Raw genomic sequence first — 12,169 nt, forward strand, 5'->3', positions numbered from 1 at the left:
AAAGATGTTTTAGTGATACACTATTTTTTAATTCTAAAACAACACTTTGAAACACCAACAAAAAAAAGAAATCTACTCTTAAGTTTACTCTCTCCTATGAGGAATAAACCTCAAAGGTTCAGGGGATTTTCCAGCAGTGAACATACTAAAGTATTAATAGATTTATAAAGGAGACATACAGTACCACTAAGGCATTCAGATAGACTTTCATATAGTATAATGCACTCAAGTAGCTTATTCAGGGACGTGAATGTAAATCAAATAAGTTAACTCATTGATTTGACAGAATTCTCTCTTTTGCCCAGGGCCAGAAACATCGGCACTCAGCAGGAGTACTGACAGGTAGCTTAAGTTATTTTTTTAATACTTGTTAGTCACTATTTTGCTGCAACTACTTTTTTAAACCATCGGTCCTTTTGATGCTGAAAATAAAAATATTCTCAAAACAAACAAAAAATGTATGCCATTTCTTTAAATGGAGGTCTTTATCTGTACTGCAAAAGATTTTAGATTCTAACTATAACATAGCCTTTTAGAAGCTTGGTTTTAGTGTCAGAACCTCATCTAAAAAAAAGAAAGTAAAGAGTATAGAGGATCAATTGCTCAGATAGAACAAGCAAAGTCCAATATGAATGCATGATTGTACTGGTATGGTTGAACCATGTGTGGTAATGAAAGATACATAAATATAATTTTATCCTACATAAAATCATATTATTTTAATAACATTACACTTAAATTCAAAGATACATGACCAAGAAAGCAGATAAAGCTCAAACTGGAATTTTTTTTTAAAGGTATATGGATTATATATATATACAGTTGATTTCAAGTGAAAGCCCAAGTTTCACTTATGCAGCAAGGAAATCTGCACCTAAGATAAAGGTGCTTTTTACTAAGAGCTGGGCAATCATTCTTTGTTTGTGTTGGTTTTGGTTGGGGTAGAGTTAATTTTCTTTATAGTAGCTGGTATGGGACTATGGTTTGGATTTGTGCTAAAAACTGTGTTGATAACCCTAGGATGTTTTAGCTATTGCTGAGCATGGCTTACACAGTATTAATGCCTTTTCTGCTTCTCACAGCACCCCATCAGCAAGGAGGATGGGGGTACACAAGGAGCTGGGAAGCAACTCAGCCAGGACAGCTGATCCCAATTGACTACAGGGACAGTCCACACCATATGGCACTCAGCATATAAATCAAGATGAAGAAGAAGAAAGGTGAGGATGTTTGGAGTGATGGTGTTTCTCTTCCCAAGTCACCATGACACATGACGGAGCCTGGCTTTCCTGGAGGTGGCTGCATACCTGCCAGCCCAGAGAAAGTGGTGAATGTATTCCTCGATTTTCTTTGCTTGGGTGTGTAGCTTTTCCTTTATCCATAAACTAGTGGGTTGAGATAAAGAGAGTTTTTCTCACTTCTGACTTTTACCCCTCTATCCCATCGGGGGAGTAAGCAAGTGGCTGTATGGTGCATAGTTGCCAGCTGGGGTTAAACCACGACACTGCTCCCATTCTCAAATACTTCAGATGCAGGCCACATCCATTTCTGTGGCCTATTTTACATATTTATTTTTAACTCCAGCTTTTACTACACAAATGCAGCCTAGTAGCCTCCTGATGAAAATTATGGTTATTGCCGGCATGTTGTCAGACACATGAAGTGATAAACTGCAGCAAGAAGTCCAGCACTTACACCTATATATGCATTTGAATCAATCAAATGCTTTTGCATCACGAAAGTAAAAACAAGGATTGTTCTGAAGAGACATCAACTCTCCCTCTTAAAAATCAATACATGTGTATCCTGCACAGAATTGGGAGTTTCAATATGGTTTTCTTCTCAGGAATTTAACACAGGACAGAAGGAAATGCGTTCAAGAATACAAGCAGTATTCTTATAAACTACATCCACTAAAACCTAGAGTATTTCTTGAAAGGAATATAAACGGCCAAATGCTTCCACAGCTTATACAGGCACAACTCCAGTTGGCTTTAGAAGATCTAATACTTGACTTGAGAGACAGAATTGGCCTATCCTCAAAAAGTAGCCCTTAAATTTTTTCTACATAAGAATAAAATCCTCTACAAAGACCATTTTTGCCTTGGAGCTACATGTATCTCAGTTTTTCAGCTAACAGAAAAAACATTCCTGGGTTGGAATGGACATATCCACATCAGGATTTTAAGTGTGGACCACCTTCTGTATTTTCTGAAAAGTACTTAACTATATCATATGTGTTTGCACACACACCAAAGCAAGCTCAGTGCTTTAAATAGAAAAAGATTGTAAGGATGCAGAGAAACATGCTCAAATACCCATACATACTACCAGGTATGTAGCATGACCTTACAGTGCCATGCTCTTCAGGGATGTTTAATGGTCTGCTCTCTTCAGATCTCGGATCTGAACACCCACAAGCATCTCAGAGATGGACTGCAACATGCCTGAGCAAAACAGCATGGGAAAAATGCAAAACGCTTTCTGGAAATAAATCCATCCCCCCCTGAAATAAAGAGTTGTTCACATCAGCTAGCAAAATGCTATGCTGAAATAAACATCATGGTGACAGAACACCAGTAAAACTCATGGGACAAAACATCTGAGTTTCACAGTGCTATCATGCCTGTGAACTGCTTCAGGTAGTACCATGGAAGTTTTGGATAGTTTATTCCTGATTGGGAATATCTGCAAAACTATTTGAAGCAGAAAAGCTTAAAGAACAAATAATTTGAATGTATAATCATTAGAGCATTTCACAGATTATCACGTGAATAGAGCCATTTATTTAGAATCCCAGAATCATAGAATCAGCCGGGTTGGAAAAGACCTCCGAGATCATCAAGTCCAACCCTTGATCCAACACAGCCGTGGTTACTAGACCATGGCACTAAGTGCCACATCCAGTCTCTAATTAAAAACTTCCAGGGACAGTGAATCCACCACCTCCCTGGGCAGCCCACTCCAATGTCTGATTACTCTCTCTGTAAAAAATTTCTTCCTAATATCTAACCTAAACTTCCCCTGGCAGAGCTTAAGATCGTGCCCTCTTGTACTACTGCTGGTTGCCTGGGAGTTAACAACTTTATACCTAACAGCATTGGGGTTTGATATCACATGTTGCGTTCACTGTTTCTCCAAGCATTATTTCTTTCATTACAGAGAACACAATTTTACACATGGAAAAAATTCGCATACATTTTTGATAAGAGCAAAACTACATAAAAATTACCAAAATAGTAACATTTGTTACATTAGTGCCCTCAAGTTTATTGTAAGCTTATTTTTTCTGTCTTTCACAATATAAGTGAAGGGAAACAGATACGGACAATACATTCAGGCAGTATATATTATTCTATAACTTGACACCTGAGAAAAGAAACTGCAACAGACTACATTATTCAGAGTTTTTCATAGATGTGAAACCAGGAAGGACAACCTTCCAATGCATCAAGCTCATATATTCAAATAATTTAGAAAGATAGAGCCGGTTTTATACATGTGCTGAGGACGGTTACAGTACTGAGCAGAAACAAGCATTGACATGCTTTTCTTCAATATTTATGTACACACATGCTGGAGGTGCTCAACAGGAGCCCCGGAATGCAAAGAAAGCACATTTAGAAAAGTAGTTAAACATTAAAAGCTTATTAGCTTTGTACAGCAAGTATGCACAAAATATGATTGCTGTTAAATTTATATACTGGCATGGATATGTACTTTATGGCTCTTTTAGCCTGTGTACTGGGGACAGATCATGCAACTCATGCAAAAATCATTAATTATACTACTATAATATATACTGTAATTTTAGGGGTTTATGCTTTCACTGATATTTATGAACCAAGATAACATGATAGCTCACATATATCTTCTTGACTGCTTATCAAAATTAACTGTTATTTAATTGCAAGACATTCAAGGTAAAGAAATTAAAGATCTGCTTTCTGTCACAGAGTGACAGAAAAGGTATGGCAGACTGACACCTCCTTATTCGTAAGACACTCACTAACACCACCTTGTTTCTCCTGAGCCCAGAAGATAACTGTATACCTCTAATAATGCTTTAACTTATACATCCTTTCAGCTCACTTTTTTAAGGGTGTGTTCTTTTTAATGCTCATGGGTTTTACTTAGTATCACCAATCTTATATGAAGAAATTGAAATTCTAACTGTTCTGTATAGGTAAGATGAAAATTTAGAGGCCATTTGGCGAGAAGTGAAACGAACCATGACAAAAGGCACTTCGGGCTTATACCCAGCACATGCTTTACACAAATGGGAACTCTCTTACCATTATGTGCCTTTCCAGAAGCCAAGCACCTACTCAAAACACACAGAATAGAAACATAAGGATTCACTGTAAGAGAGACCAAGGCTGGTAAAGAACTTAATGTAATGGGGCAGGAGAATGGCTTTCAGCTGCAAAAGCCATTTCCAATTTCTCACTCCAAAACAAATTCAAATGGTCTTTCTGTACTAATTTCCAATGTAATCCATGAGCTGAGAATACAGTTTACACTTTGTCTTGTCAAAGCCTGTCACAAAACAATTTATGGCTAGAGGTGACCTTGGCAGGGTAATGGGAGCATCAAATTAAGAGTCAATTAGCTCAGTGGGGAACCCGTTCCCCAGGGGCTGCTGGCAAGAGGTGTTGCTGGCAAGAGAACACCCAAAAGTGGGGTCAGGGTAATTGCATGGACAATAATTGGGGAATTGATTAGCTACATGCCAATGTTTAAATAACTCACCAAACTCAGTGATAAGAATGTCTCACCAAAATGGGGGTTAAGATGGAAAAGGAATTATCTATTTTTTGTTGATCATTACAACATAAAAGCCTCCTTGAAATTTACCTTGGCCAAGTGTTTAAATATTTTAAAAGCTGCACTGCTAGACCAGCGAGAGACAATTTGGTGAGACACAAATATGGAGACAACCTGAAAAAATAATAATTTTTAGTAAACTTTGGCAGAATTAAGTGATAATTTTGGAAATTATTAAACAAAAAAAAGCATTTATAGTACATTTAAGAAGCTCTGAAAACTTCCCAGGATAAGGACTGCAGGTACAAGAAATATCTGTCATTAGGACAACTACTGTAGTTGCAAAAGACAACAATAAAAATAAACAAAGACAAAAAATAGAAACTGGTAGAATATATATTAACATTGATAAACTAGAGAATACTCCAGTGATAATCTCACAACACTGCAAAGGCAAAAAGAGGTGATGGACCACTGATATTTGACAAGAAAAAGTGTAATTCCTTTTAACAGTATTGCCTGACATATTAAGGAGTCTCTGAAGGAAGAAATCACAGACTCCTTTTAACTTGGACATTTGCTTCCTCTGGTACATTGTAATCCATTGTTGTTCATCCATTGCTTCACAAGCAAAGGAAAAGCAGGAAGCACGCCAAAGCACAAAACAAAAATAAAACCATAACATATCCTCACTTCTGTGACAGAGTGGCATTGTTAAGATTTTGCATTAGTTGTGGGAAATTATCAGAAGCCATGCTAAGATGATAAAATGTTTACAGATCATAGAAATACTAGTTTAATTGCAAATCCTAATAAGCTGATGTGAAATGCCATACAGGTTAAGACTTTATTAAAGGAGCAGACAATAGTAGGACTCAGTAGACAGAAACAGCAAGTTATAATTTGAATTTAAGACCATTAAACATTAGTTAGTCTGACTCAAGGCTTTCTTTAATGGCTTCTTTTGAGTTATATTTAAATACTTTCTTCAGTTTTGCATAACTTAGTTAAAAGGTAGTTACCTATGGCCATTTCATTAGGCAATTATCTTACTCTCGATAAACCAGCCAGAGTTCATACCCTCTTCCGTCAAAATTCCTTCCCCTTTCACAACTGCAGTGTTACCCAGAAAGGTCATAGCTCCCAGCACACCAGTGACTGGCTTGCTGTCTCTCCCAACACCATCCCCAAAGCAAGAGGCCTCTGTCTGGGCCAACTCTCCTCATAAAGAAACACATCAGGGCACAGTCCACTCAAATCCACATGTTACTCCACTGGCTCAACTCAGTTTGACATTTTCCCTTTAGGAGCAAGTTAATCTTAGAAGTATAAAGCAAGTATGACTGGTGAAAAGTGTTTTAACAATTCATATACACAAACTGCAAACCTATGTATTGTTCTCTACGCTTATTCTAAATTCTGAAATCTGGGCTTCCCAAGATCAAAACTCTACTCCTACTATTCAAGGAGAACGCCAATTCTTATGTCCAACCATTAATTTTCTCCTGCATCCTTTGACTTCATAAAATCTAATTTGGATGGCTCATTAATGAATTCAGACACCAGCTCTCAAGCTGCACTGTCTCAATTACTCATGAAGAAGTACTGTCAAAATCACTGTCTTCTCCTTAGTTAACCTTCCGACAGGCTGCGAGATAAGCCGAGTTCATCTCTGAGGTGGTTACCTTGTCTCATTCTAGCATCCTTTCGTAACAGCAACATCTCCTGTTGGTATGGGTTACTCTCATAATGAACACTTCTACTAGAGGTAGGCCCACCCACAAGGGAATAATTTCTGCCAAGGACTCTCCACAGTCAGACACACAGAAGAGACTAAGTGAAGAAAGTACCCCTTGTGCTTTGTTTTATTCTATTTGCCTTTTTCTTCAGTAATAAAAAGATCATTAGTTAATAATGGTGATCATGTATTTTACCTCTAAGCATGGATAGGAAAGTAACCTGACATAAGTGATGTGCAAGCCTGCAGGTGAGGACAGGGGGAAAGGGGAAGGAAAGATGCCTCATTCCTGAACTATTCCTAAAGCATATTTCCCCCTCTATTTTCTATATGCTGTGTTCCATACTGTCTAAATACAAAATTACTTGATAGTGAACACCTTAAGAAACAACAAAATCCACTTCCTTCCCATCATGCCCTCCATTCTATGTGCAGATGGTAGAAACTTCCCATTGAACAGAGCTCTCACCAATCTCTCTAAACATATTACAAACTGCCCTTGCAAAAACCAACTTAACCACACTTAATGCTTCCCTTCTCCCTTTCCTTATTTTTCACATTAACTTCTGCTTTGCACTTTCGTTCATGCTGCTCTGCTCTTGGAAAAGCTCTTGTGTTCTGTCTTCCCATTCACTCCCATAAAGAAACAGTCCTGGGAACTCACTTGTCTTTACCGATCTATTCTACTCCCCAGCCTAAACTGTCACTGTACCCTGAGACTTCCAGCAAAGGTGGTGATCTTTAGAAATTTGCATGCACATAAATGCCTGCAACATATATCTGAACTTGCTTTTGTTAACAAGATTTAGTAGACCCCTTAAAAATAATTCACATCCCTAGAAGTCTGCAAACCACAAACTAAAAAATAGCACTTAGCACAGGAAGACAGAGATGTCAATAAGCATCTATCAAAGGCAGGTTCAGCATGACTTCTTATATGAGAAGGAAGATTGTCCTTCCTTTGATTAAAAACAAATTAAGTGATAAAAGTCAGGGGACAGAAAACTATTTCTGAATTTAGGACAGATTCAAGTTCATAGTTATAAGAAGGGGGAGGAGGAGAGTGTTCTGTGCAAGGTGAAACAAAGACAGTTACAAGAGTTAAATAGTACCAAAGTAAAATGTTTCATTTTTCAGATCAACACTAACCTCTACCAAGTCAGTGTTTTTTTATTTTGCTAAAGACAGACCAAAGATTTCTACTGTAGATGAACTCAAATTATTTTATTTTACTCGTTGCCTACTGACAAATAACAGCATTATTCTCATGTCTCTCATAATAGCACTCCACTAGAAATGCTAACACAATTTTTAACATGGTCCCAGGTTTTTCAAGTCTCCACTGAAAGCCAAACACTTGAAGAACAATATTTGCTATTAACAAAGACCATTTTCACTCCCTCGCTCAACTTGTCCAAATGCTGTAAAACAGTATGAAAACCAAAATTATTTCATAAAAACACTTATGAATATTTAAAATTCTTTTTACAGATATGTAAACAACAGATCACGTAGAAGAGCATGGAAACCACAGTAATGAACACAGTATTTGTGTGTATCACTCCAAAAAGACCTTTGAAAAATGGATACCTTATTAGAGTGTGAAACTATCATTAGGGATTTAATGCAAGGTGAAAGGCTCTGCTGCTAGAATTGACATGAAGCAGTGTCAGTGCCTGATACTGACACAGCACTAAAAATCTTCAAATGACCCAAGAGGTATGGGAAGCAAACAAGACAAGGTTTAGAGAACAGCTGGTAACAATCCCACTTACTTTGTTTTACTTACAATCTTATTTATAATCTCTACACTTGACTTTGTCTATTCCCAGAAAGTAATGAAAGCACAGTGGATAGTTCTGGTTTTCATTTTCACTTTCTCTTTTCAATATTCTTATAAATCTGTCACTGTTTTTAGCAGAAAACAAAAACCAAAAATTCACGCTTTGACTTTTCTAGAAGTAGTTAGCACACATATTCTCCAATACCCCCCCTTCATGTGCATCTTTCACAGCTACAGTTTCATAGTTTCTAATAATGAAAACTCTTAACACTTCTAAAAATAAGGGCTTACTTACTGAGCATTTGACATACAATCACAATGTGATAGCTGATGTCTAAAATTTCCTTCCTTCTGACAGCCAGCTTTTAAATAGCAGGATCTAATTTCCCCTTTAGAAAATACAGAGGGAAAAAAATCAGTTCAGTGACATGATCATTTGCTTTATACACAAAATTTATAAAAAATACATTTTAGGTCAGGCATATATATGAATATATAGTTCTCAGTCTGTGTACTAGGCTTATTTTAAACTTCAGAAAGCAAAGTAACATTTGAACAACTGAAAACCTGAGACAAATCAAAAAAACACAGAACTTACAGTGAATATTTAAAAGGTAAATTAAACACAGAGCCCATTGATCAATGTAAGTTCACTGTAAAATGTGAAATAATCATATTTTTCTCTTTCCATTCACAAAGGTGAGGTCAGAAGGTACACAGCAGCAAAACATTCTGCTACAAGTGTAGCTGCTGCTACTCCCTGCTCACACATGCAGCACAAAGCGAAGGGTCGCTGCTCACTGATCTGGAGGCTGTGCCACCTGCCTGACTGGCAGCTGCTGCCCTTAGCCCCACAGCAAGCCAGTGGCTGCAGCCAAGGCCAGGAGAAAACCAAAATATCTCTGGGGTCATGAACTCAGCTACCATGAGCACTCATTCCATGCTGGTTTTGAAGGTAGCTTCAAAGGAAATAGGGCTTGTGGGACAGCTGCCTTTCAGAGGTATGAGCCAGTACCTCACAGGAGTACAAGAGGCTCAGACAAACCATCACCACGTGTACTACAGCTTCAGACTCTAGGAATAGCTTCAGAGTAGTAGCATTCCCAGTAAAGACATGGGGCAAGACTAGGTCACTCATTAATTCACTTGGAAAGGGTAGCAGACCACAACTCCAAATGAGAGCAACCATCACAATTATCAGAGATCAGTCTGTCAGCTGAATAAAAAAACCAGGAAAAAGGATGAATGTTTTACCCCATTAGGCCAGTGCAAAACTCCTAGTCAGGTAGAAAACACCAGGAGTTCTTCTGAAGAGACAGAAGTAGTCTTCTGGCCTAGCCAGCATCTTTTGAGGATGATGTTTAGAAGGCAAACTTCAAGCAGTGTGTAAGGCTCAGGTTTATGATGGTCATTGGTGGATTTTGAAAACTCTATTGCTGATCTGACTTTAAATTACTAAATCCTTTTCTTTCCCCCACACAGAAAAGCATGCAATAGATAACAGACAAGAGAAATATCCTTCCACGGCATTTAAATTTTCTTTAGAAATTTCCTCATGCATTGTAATTATCCTAGCTACATAAACTCACCATTTTCATCTATGAACACGTGCATTGCATCCACGGAGAGCTCATCTTGCACAGATGCCTCAGGTCCACTTATTACTTGCAAGACAGAACTGTCTTGCTGAGAAGTTACCCGGTAGATTATCTGCCTTTGCCTGCTGCCCTGGTAACTTGACACAAAAATGTTTCAAAACTACTATGAGGAACTTTTTTCTTGTTCTCAATAAAACAAAAAGAAAGAGAGGTTAATTAAAAGTTTATGTCATTTCTACTCAGTGAAACAAAACATCTTACATCATATCTTTGAAGTACAAAATTGTAAAGTAAACTGGCCTTACAGTGCTGCAAATTTGGCAGACTCTGGTAGCACCGGACTAGTACTAGCATGATCTTGGCTTTGCACATCTGATCTTTCCTGTTTAGGAAGTTGCTCACAGTGCTTTTCTGTTCCCACCATTTCTTCTTTTCTCTCCGTCATCTGGCTATCTGGAAAACAGGGCAGTGAAGTGGAGCCACTCTCCGCAGACGACTTTCAAGAGTTTCGTTCATCAACTTCTGAATAAGAGCATCTAAAAAAGAAAATCTAAAACACTGCCATACTTACTAGTTTTATGGAAAGCATTACAGTTACTTAAAACAATACAACCACAGAAATCTGGATGAGGAGGTACTCTGATTCGAGGAGTCTGTGTGAATTGCATTGTTTCAAGGACACACTGTGTGAAACAGAGAACAAAAGAGAATTTCTGCTTTGCTTCTCCTATTGTTTCAGAGGGAATCAACCTGTTCCTAACCTAGAATGGTAAGAGGCTGCTTCCCTGGGGGCCATAATTTGTTCCCAAGCTGTGTATACTGGCAGTGGAAAAGCCAAAGCACTGGCCCATTCCCTTCTTACAAAAGGCAAAGCAGCACCTCCAAAGGAAATGGAGCTATTGGACAGGAAAGCAGGTAGCTGCCTAATCCGTCTTCCCCACTGGCCACACACCTGATGCAGGGAACACTGTCAAAACAATTTTACAGTAGATTTTCCTATGCTTGGAAAATACAGAACTATAGATTTTAAAATACACATGAAGTATTTTTCTGATTTCTACTACTCTGAATACCAATTACATCAATGTTCCCTCTCTACCCACACATGTCATTTACATGTATACATGTACTACTTTCAAGCAGTACTCTCTTTTAGTTAGTAATGTTCATGGTAAACAGTGAAACATTTTGCAACTGTGTTTTGTGTATAAACTAAAAAAAATTATCTGCTAGGATTTTAAAGGGTAATTAAATGATTTCATCAGCACCATGTGCAGTTGTGCAATTAAATGTTTTAAATGGAAAGAAGTTCTTTTCTGGTGCTTGTTGGAGATGCTTCATTAAATCCTGTAGCCTTTTGCACTAAGCAAGGTGTATTGAAACATACTTATTCAGACTTCTTGCAAGACCTGCTGTTTAAACACCTTAGGAATTTAATCAAGAAAAAAACCACAGAAATTTCCCTACATGGAAAATTCCATTTGGTAAACCATACTTCTCACCACTTTCTAAATCATATTTCTTACAATTACCATTCATTACAGAATCACAGAATCAACTAGGTTGGAAAAGACCTCCGAGATCATTGAGTCCAACCTATGACCAAACACCACCTTGTAAATTAGACCATGGCACTCAGTGCCACATCCAGTATTTCCTTAAACATCTCCAGGAACAGTGACCCCACCACCTCCCTGAGCAGCCCATTCCAATGCTCAATCACTCTTTCTGTGAAGAACTTCTTCCTAATGTCTAACCTAAACTTCCTCTGGCACAGTTTAAGACTGTGTCCTCTTGTCATATTGCTTGTTGCCTGGGAAAAGAGACCGACGATCACCTGGCTACAACCTCCTTTCCCGTCTCCTCTGAGCCTCCTCCTCTCCAGGCTAAACAACCCCAGTTACCTCAGCTGCTCCTCACAGGACTTGTGCTCCAGACTCTTCACCAGCTCCACTGCCCTTTTCTGAACACACTCCAGCACCTCAATGTCCTTCCTGAATTCAGGGGCCCAGAACTGGACACAGCACTCACGGCAAGGCCTCACTAGTGCCAGGTACAGGGGAAGAACCACTTCCCTAGTCCTGCTGGCCACACTATTCCTGATACAGGCCAGGATGTCATTGGCCTTCTAGGCCACCTGGGCACACTGCTGGCTTACGTTCAGCTTCCTGTCAATCCAAACCCCCAGGTCCCTTTCTGCCTGGCTCTCCAGCCACTCTGTGCCCAGCCCGTAGCACTGCATGGGGTTGTTGTGGCCAAAGTGCAGGACCCGGCACTTGATCT

General features: G+C 38.6%; 1 protein-coding gene across 1 annotated transcript in view; it reads right to left on the minus strand.

Annotated features, from left to right (window-relative positions):
• PCNX2 (pecanex homolog 2 (Drosophila)) overlaps positions 1–12,169 on the minus strand; it is a 156,568-nt gene that overhangs the window by 122,996 nt on the left and 21,403 nt on the right. Inside the window, exons 6-8 of the mRNA XM_017817517.1 lie at positions 10,192–10,339; positions 9,878–10,023; positions 8,584–8,677 (exon numbers count right to left, since the gene is read on the minus strand). Of these exons, the coding sequence (XP_017673006.1) occupies positions 8,584–8,677; positions 9,878–10,023; positions 10,192–10,339 (388 nt within the window). The remainder of the gene's footprint in view (positions 1–8,583; positions 8,678–9,877; positions 10,024–10,191; positions 10,340–12,169) is intronic.

This window comes from Lepidothrix coronata, unplaced genomic scaffold (genome assembly GCF_001604755.1).
Source record: "Lepidothrix coronata isolate B3197 unplaced genomic scaffold, Lepidothrix_coronata-1.0 Scaffold61, whole genome shotgun sequence".
In the NCBI taxonomy this organism is placed as follows: domain Eukaryota; kingdom Metazoa; phylum Chordata; class Aves; order Passeriformes; family Pipridae; genus Lepidothrix; species Lepidothrix coronata.